The sequence below is a fragment of the Halichoeres trimaculatus genome, unplaced genomic scaffold (assembly GCF_033239565.1).
Source record: "Halichoeres trimaculatus isolate MK-OKI-2021-1 unplaced genomic scaffold, fHalTri1.1 fHalTri1_scaffold_23, whole genome shotgun sequence".
Taxonomy (NCBI): domain Eukaryota; kingdom Metazoa; phylum Chordata; class Actinopteri; order Labriformes; family Labridae; genus Halichoeres; species Halichoeres trimaculatus.
The window spans coordinates 15,400,254-15,424,696 of record NW_027437201.1 but is presented as its reverse complement, the minus strand read 5'-3'; the positions used below and the strand labels follow the sequence as shown (position 1 = coordinate 15,424,696).

General features: G+C 42.1%; 2 protein-coding genes across 2 annotated transcripts in view; one reads left to right on the top strand and one right to left on the bottom strand.

Annotated features, from left to right (window-relative positions):
• Nucleotides 1-361: 361 nt before the first annotated feature.
• On the bottom strand, nt 362-5,819 carry nme2a (NME/NM23 nucleoside diphosphate kinase 2a). The gene is made up of 5 exons (XM_074663117.1): nt 5,660-5,819; nt 3,085-3,217; nt 1,454-1,555; nt 1,106-1,218; nt 362-797 (listed from the first exon to the last, which is right to left on the bottom strand). Exons 2-5 carry the CDS (start codon nt 3,211-3,213, stop codon nt 683-685), a joined length of 459 nt encoding a protein of 152 aa, XP_074519218.1. The 5' UTR covers nt 3,214-3,217; nt 5,660-5,819; the 3' UTR covers nt 362-682.
• Nucleotides 5,820-11,832: 6,013 nt separating this feature from the next.
• Nucleotides 11,833-24,443, top strand: part of ca10a (carbonic anhydrase Xa) — a 437,188-nt gene continuing 424,577 nt past the window's right edge. Inside the window, exon 1 of the mRNA XM_074663964.1 lies at nt 11,833-12,069. The gene's annotated coding sequence lies outside the window, so the exon portion shown is untranslated. The remainder of the gene's footprint in view (nt 12,070-24,443) is intronic.

Genomic DNA, 24,443 nt, shown 5'->3' with positions numbered 1-24,443 from the left:
CCAATCAGAATGAGCCCCCTTCAATCAGCTGTGACGTTAGAGAAGCCAAAACTCTTTTACGGGCATCCACACTAAACTATTAAACCATTTTCCCAAAATCTTCACTTTTGCCAGAGTTTTCAGAAAACATTGTTTTTAGTGACGTTAAGCTGCAGTTTCGTGTGGATGACAGGCTTAAACTTATAAAAATATATGCGGTTTCCCAAATACCCGGCTACGTGTGGACATGGCCTTAAGCTGACTACAGAGATCTGACTCCTCCCAGTCTTGCAAGACAGCAGATATAAACTGATGTGTCATCAGCTAATTCTTCCAGGATCACATCAGGGCTGAGATCTGACCAATAAAAGAGGAGACGGTCTGAGTTGTGTGCAGTTTTATTGGAAAGCAAATTCACCGTTAAACAAAACTGACAGTCAAAGGCTGGTTAAAGTCATCAACTGTTCATCGATGGGATGAGTGGAATGTTTCTACAGGAATGAGGTCAGGAATGAATCCGGGCTAGATCTGGACCTTACAGACCACATCCAGGTACAGCATGATGATGAGAAGAGGATGAGATGGGAATGTGAGGACATGGACATGAAGAACTCTTCTGCCCTCTAGGCTATGGACCAAAAACAGGAAAAGTGAGGCAAGAGTGTCACTGGTCCCCGGTGCGAGGACGCTGCAGGGCTGAGGTTTAGTAGAGCCAGCTGAAGGCACAGCTCGTGTAGGTGACCAGCTCGTCGTCCTTGAACCACAGGGAGATCTCCTTGTTGGCACTTTCCACTGAGTCGCTGCCGTGGATGATGTTCCTGTAGAGAAAACAGGGAGGAATGGAGAGTTAGCAGCTGCTGAGGCTCGAATTCAGACTGATGGTTGTTTGGTTGTTGTAGGTTTAAATGCTTGATACAGCCTCAATACCACTCTAAGACTAAAGGTCAAAAAGAGACTCAAATATAACTACAATAGCTGACAGAATTACCACTGTTGTGTGTAACACTGTCAGCCTAACTGATTGTACCCTTATTATTGCCCTCACACTGATGCCCTTCACACGTGAAGCCCATTAAGTACATGTTGAGTGTTTAGGTTTTTGTTGAAGGTAAAACAGCTCACTCACTTGCTGACGTCAATGCAGAAGTCTCCTCTGATGGTTCCAGGCTTGGAGTCGGCTGGGTTGGTCTCACCCAACATCACTCTGCCGGTCTTCACAGCACCCTTGCCTTCCCACACCTGAAAACACAAGACAGAGGAATGATGAGAAGACATATTCTTTTTACTGAAAATACTCAGGAGTGGCTAAAAATAGGGTCTGGGTGTCAGATTACCCAACCTTGAAGACCTTTCTGCACCAGCTGCAAAGCCAAGGGAATATTTTTCCATCATTAGATCAGCTCTGAGGTCCCATGACTCATTGTCAGAGCTAGAACACATCACACTCTCACACAACCTGTTTGGTTTCCCTTACCATGGCAACCACTGGACCAGAGCTCATGTAGTTGATGAGAGTTGGGAAGAATGGTCTCTCCTTCAGGTCGATGTAGTGCTGCATCAGGAGGTCCTCAGACGCCTGCAGGACAGAGACACAAAGTCTTCTTTCAGACACTTGTACCCACAAAACACACTGATGAAATTCTGTGAATGTTCATAGATGCTGAATACACAAAATGATGAGAAATTAGCTATGAGTCTCTTGTGAAAGTTTTATCCACCCATGTCACCAAAATAATGCAGTTTAGAACTTGCATTTCCGTGTTAAATGAGTCACTCCAGCAGGAAAATATTGACTCTTTTCAGTATTTGCTCAGTTCTGCATTTGCAGGATCGGAAAGTCTGAAAGTGACAGTGGGAAGTGATGCATCAAGAGGCCTTGGCCAAGAGTCAGAGCTGCAGCTGCTGCATTAAGGACTCTGCAAGAGTTTTGTGCATCATACCTCAGCTAAACCTGCAACCCCCAAAGCAGTCTCACTACAGGCAAACACTATAAACTACAGATAAAATATCATGCATTAGCCAATTCAAGTCTAATGCATCAGCTGTCAGGGTGCAAAATTCATCCTTGTGGTGCTAAAAAGGAACAAAGTCTTGCAAAGTTTCAGGAAATCATTATTTGAATTTGAAAAATTTAACAAAAACAAAAAACCACAAACTTTTGCCTAACACAACTTTGCGTTTTGTCGTCTCTGTTCCATCCATTTTGAAAAGAGTTACACGCATCAAATTCAAGTTGAACTTTTATTCTTCATAGATTATGTATCTGATGTAACATGAGTAGCAGGATATCCCATCGTTTTAGCAACAGACAATTAAACAAGGCTGGTTATTCTTCACGGTATTCTTGGATTTTAAGCAGCAGCTTCCTCACAAATCTCACGACACAGAAGCTTTCAGTAACTAGAAAGAAGCCCACCTGTCATGAGGTGTAAATAATCTCCGAGGCTTAAAACCTGAAGTCCCTGAAAGACCCTTCTCCCACGACAACCTTACAACATGCCTGGTCACATGGTCCCACTATGTTAGACCCAAGTCACACAAGGTAAAGAACCACAAACCCCTGAGCTAGAAATCCCACCTGAGCGTAACACGCAGGCAGGATAAAAACAGAGCAGAGCTCACATCCTGCAACACTTGTGTCTGATTCAGAAAGTGTGAAGAGATAACTCTGGGATTTCTTTTCAAAACATCTGCAAGATATCACCTACAAACACAGCCTGCATCTTAACTCTGCAACAACAGTGAACCAGTAAATGGATAAACTCTGAATGTCTTTGCATCCAAAACTGCAGGATGGATTTTATTTCGTATCATTTCTTATATAATGCATGTTCAGAAATGACTGAGTGGGATGCTTCTTAACTTCACCAGGAAGTTTCAGTCTCAGATCAGATGCTAGAGGATCAGGGCCTGCGACTCTGTGCTAATCTTGTGCAGCAGTCAGGAATAGACAAGCAGGCTAATCAGCTCACCAGAGGTCTTAACACTCACTCTGCACTCACATGACTGTTTTTATAACCTCTGCAGGTTATAATTAACATAATATTATGGAAGAAGTCATTTAAACATTTACATTTTAATGCAAAATAAAGATATTTGACTTACATTGAGCATCTTCATCCCAACAAGTTTGAAGCCCTTCTGTTCAAACCTCTTGATGACCTCTCCGATGATGCCTCTCTGCACGCCATCAGGCTTGATGGCAATAAATGTGCGTTCCTTCAGTTCAGCCATGATTCTGAAAGAGAAACACAAACATGATGAAGAAAAGAGACACAGCTGCAAGAAAAAGAGCTGGAGGAAAAAAAAAAAGGACACTCACTCCTTTCTGTCACATTTGGCACTAAGAACAGGTCTGGGGCCGGGTGCAGAGGGCACCGACCCCATAGCACACAGATAAACATAGACGACACACACCTCAGGTTAGTGTGAATCTGAGTGCTTCATCTGGACTACTGTGACTTTGAAATGCAGCCACGCCCACAGTAAGACCTCTATCGTCACATGATTTCTCCTGAACCTTTAATTCATGGTTTCCTGCTGACTGTTTGTGTGCAAGGTGAGGTCAGGAGCTGAAACAATAAGTGAATTAATCAGGCAATCAGACCATTAGCGGACTGCTTTCTAGAGAAGACCTGTAGCTCCCTACAACACATGTAAAGAAAGTAGACTATATGTATAATAGCTTTAAGAAAACTTCTTCAGCTCTGCATTTAAATCATGACTAAGGAGCATGATTTGCATTTATTACTGCAGTCTAAGAGGAACAGCAGCTTAGCTTACATTGCAAAAATGTGAGGATGCACGAGTTTCATCTCACAGAAAAAATAGCCAGAGCTGTCCGAGCAGCTGTAGCTTTAGTGCTGGCCTCTCTTTTTGCAGCCAGACATCATTAATGTTGGACAAAGATGCATTAACACAGCTTAGATCTCAAGCACATAATCCTTATTCTGACTCTTAAAGCCAGCTCATTGGACGTTCACCTAATGTGATTCCCAAACACAAAGAACTGCAACACCATACCTGCGTACTGTAAGTCTATCAAACAAAGGCTTATGTGCCAAGTTCAGTGACATTGCACCAAATAATCCACGGATTTGCACAGATGGGAGGCTTAGCCTTACATAGTGAATGCATTGTCTTGATCATATACTGAAAACTACAACTCTTTGCTTGCTCCTGCAGACACCTCTTCGACTGGGAAAGATCTTAGTCAAATAAGGGAGGGACCACATGTCAACCAGTTGTCATCCTGACTCTTGCAATGCAGTCATTGTATTTCTTGTGCCAAATATTGACTTTCTAATTTAAGTACAGCACCTGAAGCAGATTTTCTCTCTAGTTTGACCCACCCCATCACAACAAATTATGATTCTTGTGTACTTTTTCAGTTATTGCAGAAAGACTGGGTAATGGCAACATTATGTGCAATACATCAGGTATCACATCAAGGTCATCCTGTGATTTCCACTCATATAAATGTAGGCAAACTGTTTACTTTCAGTCCTTTATGGATAACTTTTACCCTCCATACTGAAAAAAAAATCAATTTCAACAAATTTCGCTGCAAGTTACTTTCTTCTTCATTTTAATCTACTACTTTCACACCTAAATGATGATGATGATTACAATTTTTAGACATGTGTTTGCCCAACCACATCTCATCACAATGATTCATTAGAAAAGCTTGAGTGTAAGCAGCTCATCTTCCAACTTCCTAAAAATGATGGCAGTGTAAAGATTACATGTAAACAACTTCTAGAGACCTGAGCTTATATTCTTAAAACACTCCAACTTTTTGTGCTTCCCTCTTTCCCCTCTTTAATTCAAATGTCTTTCGTTTTAGTGCAAGTTCTTGACCTCATCCTTATTCCGTGACAACCTCTCTTTTAAAACCATTATTATTATTTTAGTATACGTCCACATGCAACTTGCACCGGTCACAACGTGTAGCTTGCAGGTCAGTGCAGGAGAGCACAGTCATAATCTGCACGAAGTTTCAGGGAGTGGCACGAAGATCCAACCCCTGAAAACTTGCACAGAAAAAAAAACGCAGAATTTTTTTGGCAACATAAAAGTGTGCAAAAGTCAAACTTAGCCTTAGAAAGATCGCAGGGCGCCACGTGCACACGCGGGGCTACCATGGACTTTGTCTGCTCTGATGTCACAGAGACTCTGTCTGCAGGCTGCGTTTGACAGGAGGCCAAATCAGAGCTTCCTCCAGCCAAGCACCGAGTTTCATCCTCTAGAGACAGCATCTCATGACTGGAAAGTGCCCACAAGCTAAAACGAGCTCATTAATTTGGGCTGAGAGCAGCAGGGAAACACAATGTGCTCTTGGGAGCTGGTAGAACAGGCCCGGGCCTCCACAGACCGCCACATGGTCTTTGTTAGCGCGGTACCCAAGGCCAACACATCAGGGCAGCAACCGACCACAAACTGCGTCAGAACCTCACACCAGAACCCACATCCGAACCCACGTCTTCAGCAATGACTAAACACGCTCCTTAATCATTTTATAACCCGGAAGTTTGACGACAGAAAAACACACCGGCTGGACAAAAATGACTAATTGGTAAAAACAAAACATAAGACGCGGCTTCAGAAGAATCAATTCACTGAGAACGGCGATATGAAATCACAATCAACCACAGAAACTGTCACAAACTGAGCTCTATACCTTGTCGATGAACGCGCGGTAGAGGGGCACAGCAGTCGCTCCGGTTGATGTGGGAGAAGACCGTTTGATTCCGCGCAGCCGCTTTTTATCCACGGAGGAGGGGACTGTAGTAACGAGAACCCATCAGGGCCAAAAATACTGCAAGCGCGTTTTTAAAATCACCACCAAAATCATCGAGTTGACGCACAAACAAAACATTTTCACTTTTTGATGATACCGTGTACGATGAGTAATGTGGAAAGATTATTTCACCCCGTTCGTAGCTCAGATACGGAAATCTCGCGACATCTTACTGTGGAGCGTTGCCCTTTTCTCCTTTGTCTCGCGAGAACTTGAACTAACGATTCCATCGTCTTCCTCAAAACTAGAATGATAACAATAATAATAATTGTTCTGTTTCAATTTCCAGGCTGTTACAGCATGATATAGTAAATATAATTCCTACAAAAACTCTTGACTCCCCAAGATTGTGTATGGTTATAAAAATAATGGAGCAGACAAATGGGTTATGCAAGTCTGGGAATATGTTGCAACCAAATTTGTCATGATTGACACTCTTTCCTGCAGACACCAGCCATACAGGAAAAGCATAGGTGTGTATAACAGCCACCCCCAAGGCCTCTTTTATTTGCATGCTAGAGCTAAAGCACATTAAAGGCAATTGCACTACTGCAACAGAAATGTGCTCCTCTTCATTTTCTTCTCACTATGACAAGATGTCATTGCAGGCTGTACCTTCCCTCACCAACCAAAGAGTATGAGCTGATATCTTTACTTGCTACTATACATTTCACCTCCACCTCACACTATATAACCAGGCTGAACAGAAACTATCAACCACTACATGAGATAAGGTTAGGCCCCGTTGGTTTGCTCAAACATAGAAAAACATGTACATGTGTGTACTTTAATCTCACTCTGCCTATAAAACAGCTATCAAGAGGAATTATGGGTTAAAACCTGCAGCTTATGGCTTTTATGGTATGAGCTACATACATATGTCATACAGCCATGGGAGATTGCTTAACATTAATGGAAAAACCTGTGATATTAAGGCCATTGGCAGCTGTACGCCTTACCTAAAGTGTTAGTATTTCCAGCTCATTCACTTTCCTCCATGTAGACAGATTTCTGTTCCTGACTTCTTACAGCTGTATGAAAATACTAGGTACGTTGGCCCTGAACCAAATGCCCCTCTGAAATTGAGTCTGCTCTGAAACATTAAGTTTTCACCCTCTGCTTCATCGGCTGTCTGCTGCTGGCTTTAATGAAGGCTGAGTCAGCATGAAATAGGGACAGAGGTGCAGTTTGTCCTCCACGCTGAGTGTCTGTAACTCTGCTGCAGGTGCTGGTCAACCCTGAATAACACAGGGCGTGTACATCCATGTTTAAGGTATAGGCAATTCACTTTTTTAGCCATCTCTCAATTTTCTCCTTGTAATAACATTTTCAACACATGAATGCTATTTAGTCTTTATAGTATTGTGAGCGGAAATGTGGATCATTTTTGGGTGTATCATTCCTGCACACCTTCTGAACATCCAGACTGGTTACAACCTGAGAAGAAGTTATTTTTTTTCTTGTATCTCTCTATAAATTTGAATGCACAACAGAGATAATGTAAAAAGAATTCAAGAAGCTGTTGTGAACTCTTGCATCCACTTTGCTGTCTCACTATGGACCCTTTGAGTATCAGGACAAAACTCCGCCACTGACTTCAGACTTAAAACCAGGTTTGTGTTGTTTTGATTGCAGATGTATGCTTTGTTTTACACCAAGGTTTGCACAGCTGTACTTTTTTTTCTCATTTATACTTCATTAAATAAGCCAGATTTGCTTTTCTTCTTGGGTCTTTCTTTCTTGTTGCAAGTTCCTGCACTTCTGCAAAGTTGTGTGCACTTGTTTCCCACCTCTGGTCTTGTTTAGATTAATTCTAATAACTCTGTGCATAGACCACACATTATGCTCCAGATTGCAACTGATTTTTCTGTTGTGTGAAGTTGTGTTCAGACTGAATATAATGCTTTGTTTTTTTTCAGTGTACACAGAGGAAACAAAAGTACCTCGAAGCCCAGATTTTAAGCCTCAGATCATCATAATGTGGCTCTTTGATATTCAAGAGCGATATTTGGTGTGACTGTGAAGGCTCGGCTCTAACAATGCTTCTCTAGGAGGTTGTTTGGGACAAAGTGACACCAGGTAAATAGTACAGAGCAGGACCTTAACCTCTTTATTGATTAATTAGATTAATTTAATTTGATTTCCTCTTGTCTCACGTTCTTTTCCCGTCTCTTCTTCTTGGTTCCAATCCTGTTTATCCCTCTCTCCTTTGTTAAATTGGTTGTTTACTTTCCTTTTCTTGTCTCTGCTGTGTCCTGTCCTGTCCTCTCCTCTGCTCTTACACCTCCAGCACCGGATGCTCTTAGAAAACAAATGGCGAGTTAATCCCTGGGCCTAATCTGCTGCGTTCTACTCCCAGTCCTATTTTTACCGGGGCTTAAAGCCAGGATTAAACCGTCTTTTCCCCCCTCTCTGCCTCACACTGTGTGATTCTGGAGGATGAAACTATTGATGGTTAAGTGCAGTTTACGCCACTCCTCCTGAGCACTGTGTGTGTGTGTGTGTGTGTGTGTGTGTGTGTGTGTGTGTGTGTGTGTGTGTGTGTGTGTGTGTGTGTGTGTGTGTGTGTGTGTGTGTGTGTGTGTGTGTGTGTGTGTTGCTGTCTGACTATGAAGGCCTCCTGCAGGCTGAGGATGCTGCTAATTGGCATCACCTTGACGTTTTGTTGTGTTCTGGCTCTTGTGCACGTCACGGGCAGAAACAGAGGAGCAGGAATGTGTTTGAGCTGTAATGGAGTGTAATACAGTCTCATTATTTTGCTTTTAGAGGCAGCTTTCTGCCTGTGAGAGCTGTTCCGCAGAATTGCCTCAGATGTAAAATGATGTTGACAAAGAATCCTTGCAGGCAAAAAGCTGGGTTTATTACCTGGAATTGCGCCTGCACAGAGGCAAATGAGAGATTTCAGGTGTCATATTGGAGCTTTTTAGTGGCAGACAGCCAGTGTTCCTGTAAATCCTCCCTGTACCCTGAAGATGGGTGTCTGGATGAGGCTCCACACACTCATGAGCACACACCACCTGCCAGCACCTAAACGCACATCTCCACACCTGCCTGCCTTATCTATCACCCTCTGCTCAGGGTGCAGAGCCACACCGCAGTGCACTGACAGAGATAGAAAAGTGTAATTTTTGTCTGGATTCAGGTTTATGAAGCTTGTAGATCTCTGCAGCCTTCAGAGGTTTGTAACGTGGCTGAGAAGCATTACTGTAATATAACATGCATTGTTTAGGGATCGAGCACAGGTACAGCCACGGCCCACTGAACCTCTCTGTGTCTCTGTCTGTTTCTGCAAAAGGCCAAGAACCCTCTTTTATGAGCCAGACTTTTATGAATCCATAATTTAAAAGAAAACTGAACAAGCCTTGTCTTGTCAGGTGAAATGAGTTTTTGCTGTTTTGCACTCAGACTCTTCTCACTCAGCCTCACACGACCCTGTACAGTCACAAAGTCACTGCAGGATCTGAAAACTCCAAACAAAGGAGTCAGAGCTGCTGTGTAAACCTTCACACAATCAGAGGAATATGTGATCACACTGTTAAATGATAATGATGTGAAGTTCAATGAATTTACAAATAATAAAGAGTGCAAATTCGCTGTGACTTGAGTTGTTTTCCTGCTCTTATTGGGTCTGAAATGTTTAAAACTTGCTTCCTCTGTAAGAATATTCATATTGGTGGGCTTTATTGCTTCATTTAACAGGATAGATTTGAAATATGTGCACCAAATTGGATCCTGTTGGTATCTGAAATCAACCATGAGACCAGCACAATGAGGCCCATGACCTCTGAAAATGAGGTACCAGCTGGGCCGGCCAACCACTTAGCATGTCCTTTTTAATGTTTCTGAACTTGTCATTAACACCTAACAGCCTCTTTGCTACAAAATTCTGCTAAATTCAGCATTGTAGCGACTACAAATCACATCCTCAAATAGGCAAAAACAGGCTGCATGAAGGACAAATTTCAGCCCCTCACTCATTAAAGTCACATTAAAATCGACCTGCTTCTATCAGGTTGAAAAGAGTTTCTGCCACACCCAGAGCAAAAAATTAAAAAAAAAAAAACGGAGAATAAGGGAAAAAACCTTGGCATATTTTCAGTTTTAATCCTTCTCCACTCGAGGGCAGTATGGTGACACAGCAGAGATCCTTCCTTCCTTTTCCTCCTCCATCAGGAGGAAGGCACGTCATTTGTGTTGTGTTAACGATTCCTTACGGTGACAGATTCACCCTGAAATGAAATTTTGTCCTGGTCCTTTCAAAGTGAATCAAGAGAGAGAAACAGAGAGGAAAAGGTGATGTCTTCTTCTTTGCCTTTGATGAACTGCTGAAAGTGGATTTCCGGAAGCAGCTCCTGAAAACTTAAGTGCAAGACCAACCAAGGAAGGTCTATAGAAGAAATTCAACGTTTATACAAAAGACAAAAGTCACCACAGTTAGATTAAAAAAATGCAAATATTACACACACACACACACACACACACACACACACGCACACATGCACACACACACACACACACACACACACACACACACACACACACACACACACACACACACACACACACACACACACACACACACAAATAGAAATGCAAAAAGGACACAGCAGTACAAAAGACACAAGTAGAGATGCAAAATCCTGCAGACATCCAAAACTCACGAACAAAGAGGAAGGAAAACAGAAGTGGACACAATACACTGCAAAGTCCCCAAAAGCAACCAAAACAGAGCAGACAGGGACACAGAAAAGCACAAGAGTAATAAAAAAGGTTGTAGCTCAATGAAACATGAAGAGTCAACAGAGAGACAAAAACTGAGCTGACAAGAAACTACTACAAACGTCACGGACTTAATGTTAAAAGCTGCAAATCAGAAAGCCACAAAAGGCCGCACAAAAATAAGAACAGCAACAATTTTCATGAAGGGTCATTTTAATGATAAAAGGAGAAACTAGGGGTACACAAAAAAATCTTATAATTAATAAAAATGAAACTTCAGAAAAAAGAGGACTCGGATACAGGGATGCCAAATTATATCTTCAAATCACCATAACAATATGTGAGAAACTTTTCTATGAGGTGTATTCATTTTTTAAAGGGGACATATCATGCTTGTTTCTCCTTTTCACTATGCCAGACTAGGATGCCTGTAAAGCATTTCTGCCCTCAGTACAAGTCGTTCCTTCAGTGCCCCACAATAGTGTTCTCAATATCCTCAGTTTAGGCCATTCTGAAGATCTCGTTGAAACGCTCCGTTTCGAGAATGACCTACAGTAACCTCGCAACGTCACAGCCCTTTGTGCTCTGATTGGTCAGTTCTATCAGAGGGGCGGAGGGGGTAGAGCCAGGGGGCGGTTTTTGCAAAATCGCCATATTGGTTGGGGCAGACCGAGCGAGTTTGCTGTTTGCCAAAACTTCACCGTAAGGCATTGATAGCACTAATAAAATGTCAGAGTGTAGGATACGTCCTTTTGTATTGGACCCGGAGTCAGACCCGGACGGTTCTGCAGCTCAGGAGGAAGAAAATCCACCTCGACACAGATCATCTCAGGACGCTTCAGTGTGGTGTGTCAAACCAGTACTGTAATATGTATAGTTTATACGTTTTTACTCGGCTCTTGGTGGATGTATCCCTCGTTGGCGGTTGTGTGACTAACTGACATCACAGAGGAGGAGCTGCTTTATCAGATTACTCCAATAAAAAGAAAGGATCCTTGTGTCGTCATGAAGGTCGTAATCTCGAAGCCAAATGTCAATGACCTATTTTCAGAGGCATCAAATCTCGTTCTAGGATATCAGAAAAAATACACTATCTAATTTTTTTGAAAATTCAGGGAGTGTAAGGTCTTGTTTTCAACTTTATTATACTATATGTAAGTATTAAATTGCAGATCAGCATATGTCCCCTTTAAAGTTTGACCACAGCTTATCTATGGGGAGATGGATTTTTTTTACTTGTACTTCAGCCAGCCACCAGGGGGAGCATTTTTTGTGGCGACCTCACTTCGGGACGTCCATTTATTTTTTACAGTCTGGGTAACGTCAGCCGATCACAGCGCGCCTAGTGCGCGAGTGACTTTGGTGTTGGTTAGCGCGTGGGAGAAGCTATCCCGAGCGGCTATGATAGTGGATGTATCACGGAGGAAGTAAAATCTCAAACAAAGTGAGGTGGAATACCAAACAGACCAAGCTTTTTACTAAACGAGGGTGAAGAATTTATGGACTTTCACTTGGGCACTTGGAGAGCAGCGAGGGACGAAGAGCAACGCGAGGTGGCTTCTACTGAGCAGGTATGTGTCAAATAACTGAGTGATTAGCTCGTGCTAACATGCCAAGTCAAGTGCACTGCTCTCGAGAGTCTTCCGCGTAGTAACGCGATGCTGCAGGTGGATGCTAGGCTAGTGACTGTGGTGGTGTTGTCCCAGTTGGAGGCTGTCGGTGGTGGCTGCCCAGTTTGGATTTGTGTTTACTAATAAGTAACGAAAATGCCTGCAGACTTTACCTTGAAAGATTTTATGGAGACTGGTTCCCTCCCTGCATCAGAGGCGGGAGGGTCATTGTTTTTTGCTGAGTTGCTGCAGCGGTGGCGGAGCGGTAACGGAGCGGTGTCGGAGCGGTGGGGGTTATTGACTGCGACTCTCTCGTGCAGAGGGGGGAGGACAGGGAGAGTGATACCAGCCTGTCAGCTCGCAGCGCCTCATGCTTCCTGAACATCTTTATAATGTTGTGGCGCCTGGCTCGCACTGTACACACACACACACACACACACACACACACACACACACACACACACACACACACACACACACACACACACACACACACACCTTCCCGCTGCCTCTTTTGGCAGGTATCAATGAAGCTAATGGTGTGAAGTCTTTTACAGCCGCCCTCCATCACCCCTCCTCTCTGAGGGCCTACAGGAGGGGACTGGATGAAGGTGGAGCAGGGGTTTGTTTATCCTGATGTGTGTGTGAGTGTCTGTAGTGTGTGCGTGTGTGTCAGCTGGTGAGAGCAGCTATCTTTCTGTACGTCCCCTCTGAATGATGTGTGGGATAGCAGTGAAAAATCAATGCTCTGCTATTAGCGGTGATGCCTTCCCTGTCTCAGGCTGTCTATCACCAGTTTTTCCACAGCGGGGAATAACTGAGCTGTTCCCGACAGAACGCACACTTTACACAGTCACTCTTACTTCCTAAAGGGTCACTTCATCACAATTCACACTCACATATAACCTAACATATATCTAAGTTCTCACAAGATGACTTGCTGATGATTCTCTGGACATCTAGAGTTACATCTCAGAGATTTTTGACCATTGTATTTAGTCTCTTTTTCTGTTCCAACCCTCTCTTTATAAAAAATATCTGACTCCAGCTGCAGAGTGCTCTTCTATCTCTACATTACCATCTCCGGCTTTAAGTATTGATCAACATCCCACGGATCTTTAGGAGCACTTAGCTGCTGCTGCTGCAGATCACAGCACATCTCCCTGGACCTGTAGGTAGCCGCTTCTTTACTGCTGCATTACAGTGAGCTGTGTAAAAGGAGCAGGAGGGAGACTCAGTGATCTTCCTTTTCCCTTGATATCAATTTTCCTGGTGCTCCCCTCACTTCACTATTCATAAAAGCAGGTGAGCAGGCAGAGAAATCCATTCGGCAGCCTTTAATTGACCAGAAAGTGGAGGGCCTTTCCAGACAGCCTTAAACTTTTAATGTCCTCTTGCTACTTGTTAACTTTGAATCTAGTTATAATGTGATTTATGCATCTGTATTAATACAAACTCACGCTGTGTGTTGCACAGCTCCAGAAGTGTGTTGATGCTGCACAATCTGCAGCCTGAAATCTTTATGTAAATCATATGTACAGAGCTCAGAGCTTGTATGCATCCAGCCCGCCCTCTGTCTTGAACCCACGATACATCAAGGACAGCAAAGGTTTCCATTAAAGCAGCATTAGCCCACTCTCACCCGTGCCTGTGTACTCCACACACCCTGCCTTTGTCTTCATTAGGCCCCCGTGACAAGCTCCCACCATGCCTCAAAGTGGGCCATTACCGGCCCCCAGAACACCGCAGGGCTCCTGGCTGGGCACTAATAGCTATCTGCAGTGTAGTGGCTCCCTAGTACTGGAGAGGGGGCAGGAGGTGCAAGCAGAGTTTAGTGCAGGAGGTAGTAGGATGAGGTTGTTAAGTTGTCTCATAAATGCTTTTTATACGTACCGATCCACACGTCAGCTGCTCCCTGTCCTCTTGTAACCACTTAAGATGTTAGCTGGCACCTGGAGAACAGGAAAGGCTGCACAGAGTGGAGCTGTGTTTGCAGAGAGAGGGTCATTTTATGTTGTTCATGTCTGCAACAAAAGTCAGGGACATACAAGAAATTTAGAGGACTAATTTAAAGCTGGGTCAGGTGATTATTTTCAGTGCATTAAACCTTTGACTTTTACAAACTCTTCTTTTATGTCTGAGCAGCTCTTATCACTAGTTTTCCAAAGCTTCCCAGAAAGATCAGGAAAGGATGAGCAGGACCCTGACATCAAGCAAGCTTTTGCTGCTCGCCTTACGCCCTATCTGGTTTCTAATTTGCACAACCAACTGCTTACGTTGCACTAGTCCTTACATTATTTTCTCATGCTGCAAAGAATCCTTTTATCTTCACTGTATGATGAATTTCCACCTTATTCTTCTGGCAGTGGTGTTAGCCCCAAATTTGTGAGTAAACAGCTCATTTAATCTGAAAAAGAAGTGCAGACTCTTCAGGTAGTGGTGCTGGTGCCCCTAGAGGAACTTTGATTTTCTGCAGAGAGTAGCTCATACTTCAAAAAATTATTATTGTGCAACATGTCCAGTCAGAATTTATAAATAAAAAAGACCTCCAGGCTCTTTTGAGGAGAATTCTTGCAGGTAAAATCTTGTGTTAGGTGTTTTTGGACATAAAAAAACGACAGACCTCTGATTGTGACCTGTCCTCACCGTAACTTCTTTGTCTCTCCTGGAGTCGTTCCTCTCCTGTCTGTACATCTTCATCTCTACCTGTCAGCTTCTCGTCTCTCACGCTGCACAGATACTGACATCACATCCCGTCTTCCTCTTTGACAAATCTCAACGATGGAGAAAGATGTCACCTCTGATACATGTCGCTGTGTGCCGAGTGTCTGATGGAGATAACCCGGTAGGAACGTCAGTGTAACACAGATAGAGGCGTGTGTGTCAGTGCGTGAGTGAAGCAGGGATAGGTATAATATAGATGATATGATATGCCTGAAACCAGATAAGCACTGAAATGAACTTGTCATGTCCCTAGCTGTCCTCTTAAAGAGGCATAAGTGATGAACGCCCTTAAAAAACCTTCATCAGACAGTCTCATGAGCTCTGCTGGAGTTTAATTTCATTTGTTAATTAAAGCGTTGTGGTAAATCTGTGGCAGACAACATGCAGCAGGTGGTGATTATTATCCTACTGAATATTTCTTATTGAAAAAAAATCATTTATAGATCTTTTAACACAGTTTTGTGCTTCATCTGTGTTTCTCTTCATAAATTTCCATAAATCAATCAGTTAGAAAAAGTATAAACAGTTTTAGCCATAAAAACTTTTTTAATCATATATTTTAAATATTTGTTCAATCCAAACATGAAGTCTGAGTCCCAAACTTACTGATTAAGCTTTACTTTTGGGAGCTGTCACATTGTCCATCTTTTACCCAGCCTCTTTATCATTCATGTAATGTGATGTTAGGCTCCCCAGGATGCCTTGTGGGTAAAATTTACACCCTAAAGTTTTGCACTCCATCAGATCCAAACAGAGAGGTGTCGACTGATTGACAGATAATTTTCTGTAGAGATGTAACACTCTCAGCTGCTTACCTCGTAGCCTCACAGTGACATTTATTGCTTAATAATTTAACTCCTGAGCCCTCACATGCTTCATCAAAGACAAACCAGAGACCAACAGCTCATAAAATAACTCCATAAAGTTAAAACAGTTTTTAGTGTCTTTCCTCTGCTGCTCTTCCTACTATTCAGTCTATTCACTGTGCAAACCCTATCTTATTCATTATCTCATAAATATCAAATTTGTAGTTCTTTATTTAGTTAACCATCTGCATTTTCACCTTTTAACATAACTGATATGATTTCCTTTGGGAGTATCATCAGACATGGACTTGCCGACCAATCAGATCCTCCTGTTGAACCGTGATACAGCAGATTTATAGACCTGCAGGGCAGTGACTCGTCTGTCTGTGCTGTCTCAGCCTCACTGCTGATCCTCAGAGTCTGTTAACAAAACACTGATGGGGTCCAATCTCCCCTGATTCCCATGATGCCCTCCTGCTGAATCTGTTTCCACCATGGATGCAGAAAAGAAATGAGAGGAAAACAGTTTGCAGAGAGAGCTGTGTGACCTTGAATCATTGTGGAGGGTTGCACATGTATCTGTGTGTATGTGTGTGTGTGTGTTTCAGTCTAGCGGTGACACTGCTATTATTGGCTGTGATGCCTCGATACAGCAGGATGATGGGTTGACTGATGTTGTCCTGTAAAAAGAGACACAGTGGAGGATAAACCAGAGGAACCCACATCTTTCCAAAAGGCCTCCTTCACTGAAGCATCATCAGAGTCAAAGTCTGCACATGTTAAAAACACGTTTTCCCTTCAGAGAAAAGAGATCTGGATCATACGATGACAGGATCATCTTTATGATCTTAGTATGCAGATTATCTGGAAATCACACTCGTCCTGCCCTCTTCCCTCCTCAGACGTCACTTTAATTTTTCATTTCTCTCTGAAATATTTGATCAGATCCAGCTTGAATTAATAAAACTGCTTTAATAAAGCTCACATGTGAAACACTGACTGTGAAATCAACTTTAGATCTGCTGCCTGATCAGAGGAATGAGCTCTGAGATGTTGTGCACTGAAAGGAGGGATGCTTTAATAAATCTGAAATGCAGATCACGTCTTGCTTTTGATGCGGACTTGCTGTGAGGCTCGGACTACATCTCTTCTCTCATCTTTAACACCCAAGCTTTACATGATCTTCAGTCTGGGAGTGAAGCTGTTCGGCAAACAGCAGCCAAGCACTTTGTGAATTTCAAACTGACACATGAACAAGAGGTTGGCCCCCTGAAGTTAGATAGCAGGTGTGAAAAGCACAGTGAGCCTAAGGAAGGCTTTGCTTATGCATCTTTGCATGGTCACACTACACCGTGAGGTGATCAGTGCCATTTTATACATCAGTGTGGACTCCCTGTTTGGACCCAGAACCGCTACAACTTGAAGCTGTAACAAGGGATGGGTACCTTTCACATTTGAAACATTGTGGCACCAATGCTCAACTCAACTGTACCGCTTTTTGGTACCTTTTTGTGTTTATGTGGTAAAAAGTATTTGTTTAATAATAAAATCTCTTTTGTTTCAATTTAACATATTTATTCTTCAATATATAAACTTGCGATGCTGTGTTCATGTCCAGCACAGCACCTACTCTTCCAGTCCCTCACAGTCACAAGGATTTGCATTTGGTAAGGGTGGGAGAAAAAATCGTTACGATATATCAGGGATTTTCTTTGACAATATCAAAATCGGGATTCTTTGACAATTTTTTTTTTTTTTTTAGTTCAAATTCTTAATTTTAGTCTCTGTTTATAAACTGGATTGGAAAAAGCAGGGCTTAAATGTTTCTTTCTGACTCACCTGATGTGCATTTTATGAGAAAATATGGCTCCTGATATAGTCTTTTCCCATGGTCTGGTGTTTAAAAAAGCAAACTAGAATTGTAAAAAATTTAAATATTGAAGAATTGCAATTTAAATCCAATCGACACCCTAAAATCATTATAGAATTTAATTGTGAGAATAGCATGTCCTCCCATCCCTAGCTTTTAGGTTCCTAAAGTTGGTACCTTTGGATTAACATGAATTGGTACCCTGTACTTTTGACTGCATTCGGTGAATACCTATAAAAGTGCTTAATGCGGTAGAACCAGATTGATTAATCGGCCCACCCGATTAATCGGGCCTATTAAAGCCTGTCACCGATTAATCAACATCGGCCAAAATGTAGCCAATTATTAAAAAATTGCCCCACGGAGATTCTGTCGCTCCTGTTTCTAGGTGTTAATTAATATAAGGCTACTACACAGCGCCTCACTTTATAATGCCATGCAGAATTAACCTGGGTTTATAAATTCACCAGTTGTTGTTTTGGTTGAAATAATTTTTGAAAATGTTTCAATATATTTTGTTGTAATTGTATTTATTGCATATTTTGAAATCAGTGACATTGTTTCTTAAGATCTAGTTTAGTCCCATGCATTAAATGGGTGATGAAACTTTTTAATAGCTAGTCAAAATTTGTGTTCATATACAGTATTTTTCCTGTGTATATCAATAAATTTATTACATATATCAGCACATGTATCGGGTGTCAGTCAATATATTGGATATCGGCTGATATATCGGATATCGGCTTCTTTTTGCCCCCAGTATCAGTATCGACCTGGGCCCCAAAAATCCCATATCGGTCAGGCTCAATGCGGTACCCATCCCTAGCTGTAACAAGTCTCCGGCTTGCGGGAGGAAAGACATCACTGGACAGACTCTGTAAGTCTGACAGATCGCCACGTGTTCCCTCTGCTGTCTGCATAAATAAGTGAACAGGAGGAGGGTTATCAGGGAGGGAACATGAGATCAGTTCAGAATATGAGAATAGAGAAACATAAAGAATGAAAACACCTTGTTATTATGTGACAGCGGGCACAGCAGCCGGCTCATTAGGGTGCAGGAGATCCCTTACACCAGGCAGGTGATGATGCACACAGCTCTGTGCACAGCGAGGAGGAGCCCTGCACGATCACACAGTAAACCCAATGAAAGCGCAGTGTAGTTAGTATTCACAGCAGTCTATGTCCTTGTAACGGCGTGGAGTTTTGGTTTTATCTTATTGGAGGATCTCATCCATTATTTAGAAAGCAAGAACCGACAGACGCTCCTCAATAATTCCTGCTCGGCTAACTCTGCACCTCTCCCCCTCTCTTTTCCTATCACACTTTCTCTTGTGTCTGCTTTTAATCCCCCAGCCGCCTTCTCTCTAATATTCTGCAACAAGCGTGTGTTTGCTTGACCTGCAGAGGCCTCAGCAGTGGCTATAAAGTACACACATATCTACTTAAAGCCGGGGAGGTGCTAAAAGAAAGCGAGTGATGGAATCAGATGGAAGTGTGAAGTTGTCTCTGATGAATTTATAATGCTGGAGCTGCAGCGTGTCCCCGTGGTTTGTTAATTTCCTGCTCTATTATTCATGTATGTACTCAGATGTGTGATGTTTGCATGCTGCTGCAAATCGAGCAGAGGGACCCACTGTGCACCCAGACTGACCCAACACCCCCAACTCACACACACGCAGCTGAAAGTCCCTTGAGGCAGCTGTGCACGTTGACTTCTGGAGCTCACGTCTTTCATGCAGACACCAGATGAAGATTATCCCTGATCAGAACGTTAATGATGGGATTTGCAAGGGATAAGACGGTCATTATAAAATGTCCTTTACACTGTGTGACTGAGCGCTGTATTATTTACATTATGAGCATGACAATCCTGAGCAAGAGCACAGGCAGGAGGTGGACAACAGGTGGCAGTGTTGGTGTGAGCATAGATCACCTGTGCAGGCTCTCTCTGTCTCTCTCTCACACACACACACACAGATACAGTAGCTGATATGAGATGGTTAAAGACACTGAGGAATAAATATGACACACTCTGTCTGGGTGTAGTTGGATTAAGCCGATCAGATCTGGTCTGAATGTCCAGGAGGACTCGGTTTGGAGGGGAATCTGTCGCGAGGGGTCAGTTTCAGAGTCAGACCTCAATGAGGTGATCATCAGAGAGCAGGGCCAGGTGTGTGTAACTGCTTATACCCCTGAGCTCCACTTCCTGGTGACTCATACCTCACCTTCAGAGGTAGTGACATGCTGCTTCTCTGGTTCCAGTGTTCCCAGAGTTTCCAGTGTACCATGTCTCGTTACTCAGTGCCTGTTTAGACATTGCATTAAAATGTCTCCTCCAAAGTCTTTGTATTCTCTGGACTACGTTTCAAACCCAACTCTCTGTGTCTGGCAGACCTAGCCATCTTTATTGTTTCTTTATCAGGAGGCTCTCCTCTTCATTTTTTTTGCTAAGCTACTTGACAGTGGGAGTTTCCTTTCTCATTTTTCTGAGAAGCCTGTTTAACTCAGCTCACTGTTATTTCCTCTCTTTGGAGTAACTTTCAGAAACCCAGTGCATGGTCCACAGTTGTGTCAAACTTTGCCTCTTCTGACAGAAATCATGTCGATGCTGGAAAAAAGACCAGAAACTGAATACCATATAAACTTCAAACTTTGGAGTTTAAGGACATATTAATATAATCAAATCTGGATGATTGCTCATTAAAGCTTCATTCAGTTATGGAATATTTTCTGTCGGGTTTGGATTGGATGTGGCTATTTTATGCTAACATAAATCTATTCTCTGATTTAATCTCAGGATATAGTCATATTGAAGCTAAATCTTGGTTTGTATTTTGAGAATTACCAGTGGGTTTACATGACAACAGTGCCAAGATACATCTCACTCTATCAAGGGTTTAAAAGTTAACCACCCCCCCCAAAAAAAAATAAAATAAAATAAAAATAAATAAATAAATAAATAAATAAATAAAATAAAATAAAATAAAATAAAATAAAATAAAATAAAATAAAATAAAATTAAATTAAATAAAATTAAATTAAATAAATAAAATAAAATACAAATAAATAAATGAAATAAATAAACAAATGAAAATGTGAGGCTAGCGACCAGGGACCCCCATTAATCAAAGAAACAGTCAAAAAACATGTTAAGTCATCTTGATGGGCCAGAAATGGGGGAAACAGATCGAACATTTAGTGCTTTCATGCTTAATACAAATTTCAATCCTTATTTAGTGTACATTTTTATAATAATGGATAAAATATGCTTCAAGCTGTGGTTTTGGACTGCTGGTGCAGCATTTACTATAAAGAATAAAGAAGTCAATATCATAAAGGACATTTTATTACATTTATTTGTTTCCAAAATTAAGACACTAATGAGATTTGCCTTACATGGTTTATACGGTTTTCAAAACTGCTGTAATATGGAGAATAATGGAGTGCTGAAGTTTTAAAAGCTGCAGTTTCTCAAGTGTCCACCAGAGGCTGTCTACAGAAACACCAGAAACCACATACACACCCATTCAAGAAAGCAGAAAAAGCTTTTTTGCAGCTTGTTCAAAACATGATTTCAGTCTGAAAGGTGGGAACACTGGAGATGCTTTTTTTCTGAAGGTTTTGAAGGAGTTTTGTCCCTGATAGTCAAAAGAAATAATCTGGTTCACTCCCATCCTACACACTCTGTTTGTTTGTCCTTCGCCTCATTGATTGGAGACTCTATACACATGTACACCAACAATTAGTGAGATGAACACAGTGAGAGAGGAGTGATCCAGGGCTAAACTGACCATGCCCCCTCCTGTCTCCTCTGCCCTTGAATGAGCTCAGGGGTGACATTTTATTGAGATGTTTAGAAAAAGATCTGATCAAAAGAAGTTTGTCTCATCGGAAATCTCCTCTGCAGCTTTCTACTCATGGTTTTCAGCTTTGACCAGGATAAACAATTTGTGGGCTGAAAGATGGTTGTGGCGCAGCCGTGTCCCAGGGCCGGAGGTCACGCTGTTCAAACTCAGGACCCTGAATCTGGTTTCTTCTCTTCTTAGTTGCAGATTTGGTAAAGATGATGTCCTAATGTCAGTAATAATCCCTGACTGGAGCTCATGTTTCTCTTATTTTACCCAGTCAGTCTTTTCTCTGTGTGTGTTTATTGAAGTAGTGTAAAGAACCGTGCAGGCATGACATTTTCCATTTTCCTCTATTAGCGTCCGCTGGCATCTCTCTTTATTGAATTTGACGACAGACTAAGATGCTGTCTCTCCCTCTCGCTGCTCCACACTTCACTTTCTTCACTTGCCAGTCTCTTGCAGAGTCTGTGTGCTGTTGGGTGCTGTGGAGGTAGTGTGCAGAGTCTTTGTTTTTTGTTTTTCCCAGGCTGTAAAAATGAAACTGTGACCTCAAAAAACCTTCAGGGCTCCACAAAGCTGGGAAAAGCTCCAGGGAGGTGATATTTCTCTGAAGGTTTGTCACTTTGAGCAACCTCTTCCACATGAAACTTTCATTTTTTTTTAGTTAATTATTAATTGTTGTAGCTTTCAATGGAAAAGAGGAGTATTAAAAATATTTTTCGGCCCCTCATTAGAACAGATTTAAGTCATTTTTACTCAGAAGTTGAGATGAAAACACTTTTCTTTTGATGCCTTTTGAAAACTTTTCCATCAGAAGATAAAAATGCAGCAGGGTACTGTAGCATCTTCCCTCTCTGGACCTCTGGTGAGCTCTCATTCATATTCTGGAGGCACACACGGAAACAGAAAAGCCATTTTAATGAATGTGTTGTTTTTCCAGAATCAGACTGCAGTGGTGGCTGGAGTGTGGCGTGCACAAAGACGCGACTTCAAAGCATCATATATCAATCACTTTTGTACATTAAAAGTTAGAAATAAATCATGGTTACCTTCGTGCTGCACGTGTGCAGAGACCCCTTGTATGAAGGTGCGAGACCCAGAACAGCAGAAATATTGATTTGAGTTTCCTCAAAGGCCTCAGAGAGAGGGTCAGGTTGAATGTTGCTCCTTCACATTGAGAGCATTCAGTCGAAGTGGTTTTCATGAAGCTTCCTTTGGAGGTGTTCTGAGCCCAGAAGGAGGCCTCAGGGTGGGCCCAGCGCTCACTGGAGGATCATAAATCTCATCTGGACTGCGCCTCAGGATCCTCCAGGAGGGGCTGGAAAACATCGCAGGGGAGGAGACTGCTGACCCTGCAATCCAACCCGGATAAATGAATGAAAACGGATTATTTGCACATGATAATCGTGAAGCTAAAGGTCATGAATCCAGAGGAATACTCATACTGCATCACCAAATAGGTTTATTAGCTTTGACACATTGCAGGGTTATTAAATCACAACATACTGTACGGAAATATAAATATTTAATGCAGCACATCCAAACAAAAGTATTCAGATAATTTATTTGATAATGCATAGGTGTCTGGGGCTTTTGGGTCATTTGGAGGCAGCTTTTCATGGTTATTTTGAGCTTTAGTTTAAGTTTTACATCTTTGACTTGCTCCCTTCACTTGTCCTTGTAGAAATAGTCCCAAACTTATCTGAAATTTATTAGAAGCAGAAGAGATGGCACACACAGAAAGAAGTTTTTCAGTAACTCTCTTCCTGTTTCGGCCTGTGCTCACCCAGACTCTTTCCTTCCATCTGTTGTGAGGAGTCAGCTTGTTCTGGTCCAGTCTGTTTTTCCTGCCTGGATGCAGCCCCTTGTCCACCTATGCTAGCTTCATCCGGGTCAGGCTGTTATTATCACAGCCTATATGAATTAACTCTACGCACAGAGTGAGATCAGACTCTAATCTAACAGGAGAGACACTCCAACAGTTTGTGATGGTCCCCGATGAGTCGATCCATCTTCATCTTCAAACCCTCTGAGTTTACAGTGAGAGGCAGAATCTAACTCTGTGAAATGATCCAGCTCCAGCTCCCACTCCAACACAACAACACTAATGCACACTGACACTCGTGTAAATAGATTTCACAACAATCCCTGTTGGTTGTTGACTGGCTTTCAAGCGCTGCTGTTGTTGTGAAATAATCACAGTGCTCATAAATAGTTGATCGGGGGGAAGAGAAGTTAAACTATTATTAGTTTTATCAGTGTGGAGGAGATGTAGGATTACAGCGAGCTCCCTTTGGAAAACAAACAGAGCTACACAAAGAGCTTGTGTGCTGCTCCTGAGGAGACGGAGCCTCGTCTGCTTATGTTGGTTATGTTTCAGTAATTAGGCGTGTTTATGTCAGCTTATTGTAGATTTAAAGGTTATCCAAGGTTTATTTAAAGAATCACACCTTTCATTTCTTATTAAAGCTATTCTCTTAAAGGCAGTATGACCTCTAGTTGTGAATATTTGAGATGTTTGTTCTCAGCTCACAGTTCAAAGCCAGCATCTCTGAAGAGCCCATGGCCTGGTGAGCTAACACATCGCTGAAGGCTCCATGAATGCTGAACAATATCCACAGGGTAAGGAGCGACATATGCTGCCATCCAAATAAAGACCTTACACATTTCAGAAAAAAATTTCTCTGACGTTTACAGAGTGCTGGCTAAAGGAGAGCTGGGGACACATGATGGGAAACACATTCCTGTAACAACTATTTGGAAACTTTTGCCGGCAGCAAATTAAAAAATAAGCAGGTAATCTCATAAAACAATAAAATTCTTCTGTTTCATCTTTTGATATTTTATTTTTTCATAATTTTCAGTTGAAAACAGACTCCAGATAATTGGAAAACATCCAGTTCTGTGTGTCATCTGTCTGGAAATGAGATAGTGCTTATTATTATTTTTTTTTATTGAACATTTTTTTGGCATCAGAAAACAAGCTATTGTGGTTTGTAATTTGTTTGTTGCAGGCTATAAACGTGTTTCATTCTGGTGTTAAGTTGGACATTTTGTTGTGGGGTCTAGCTGAAATATACCCAGTTT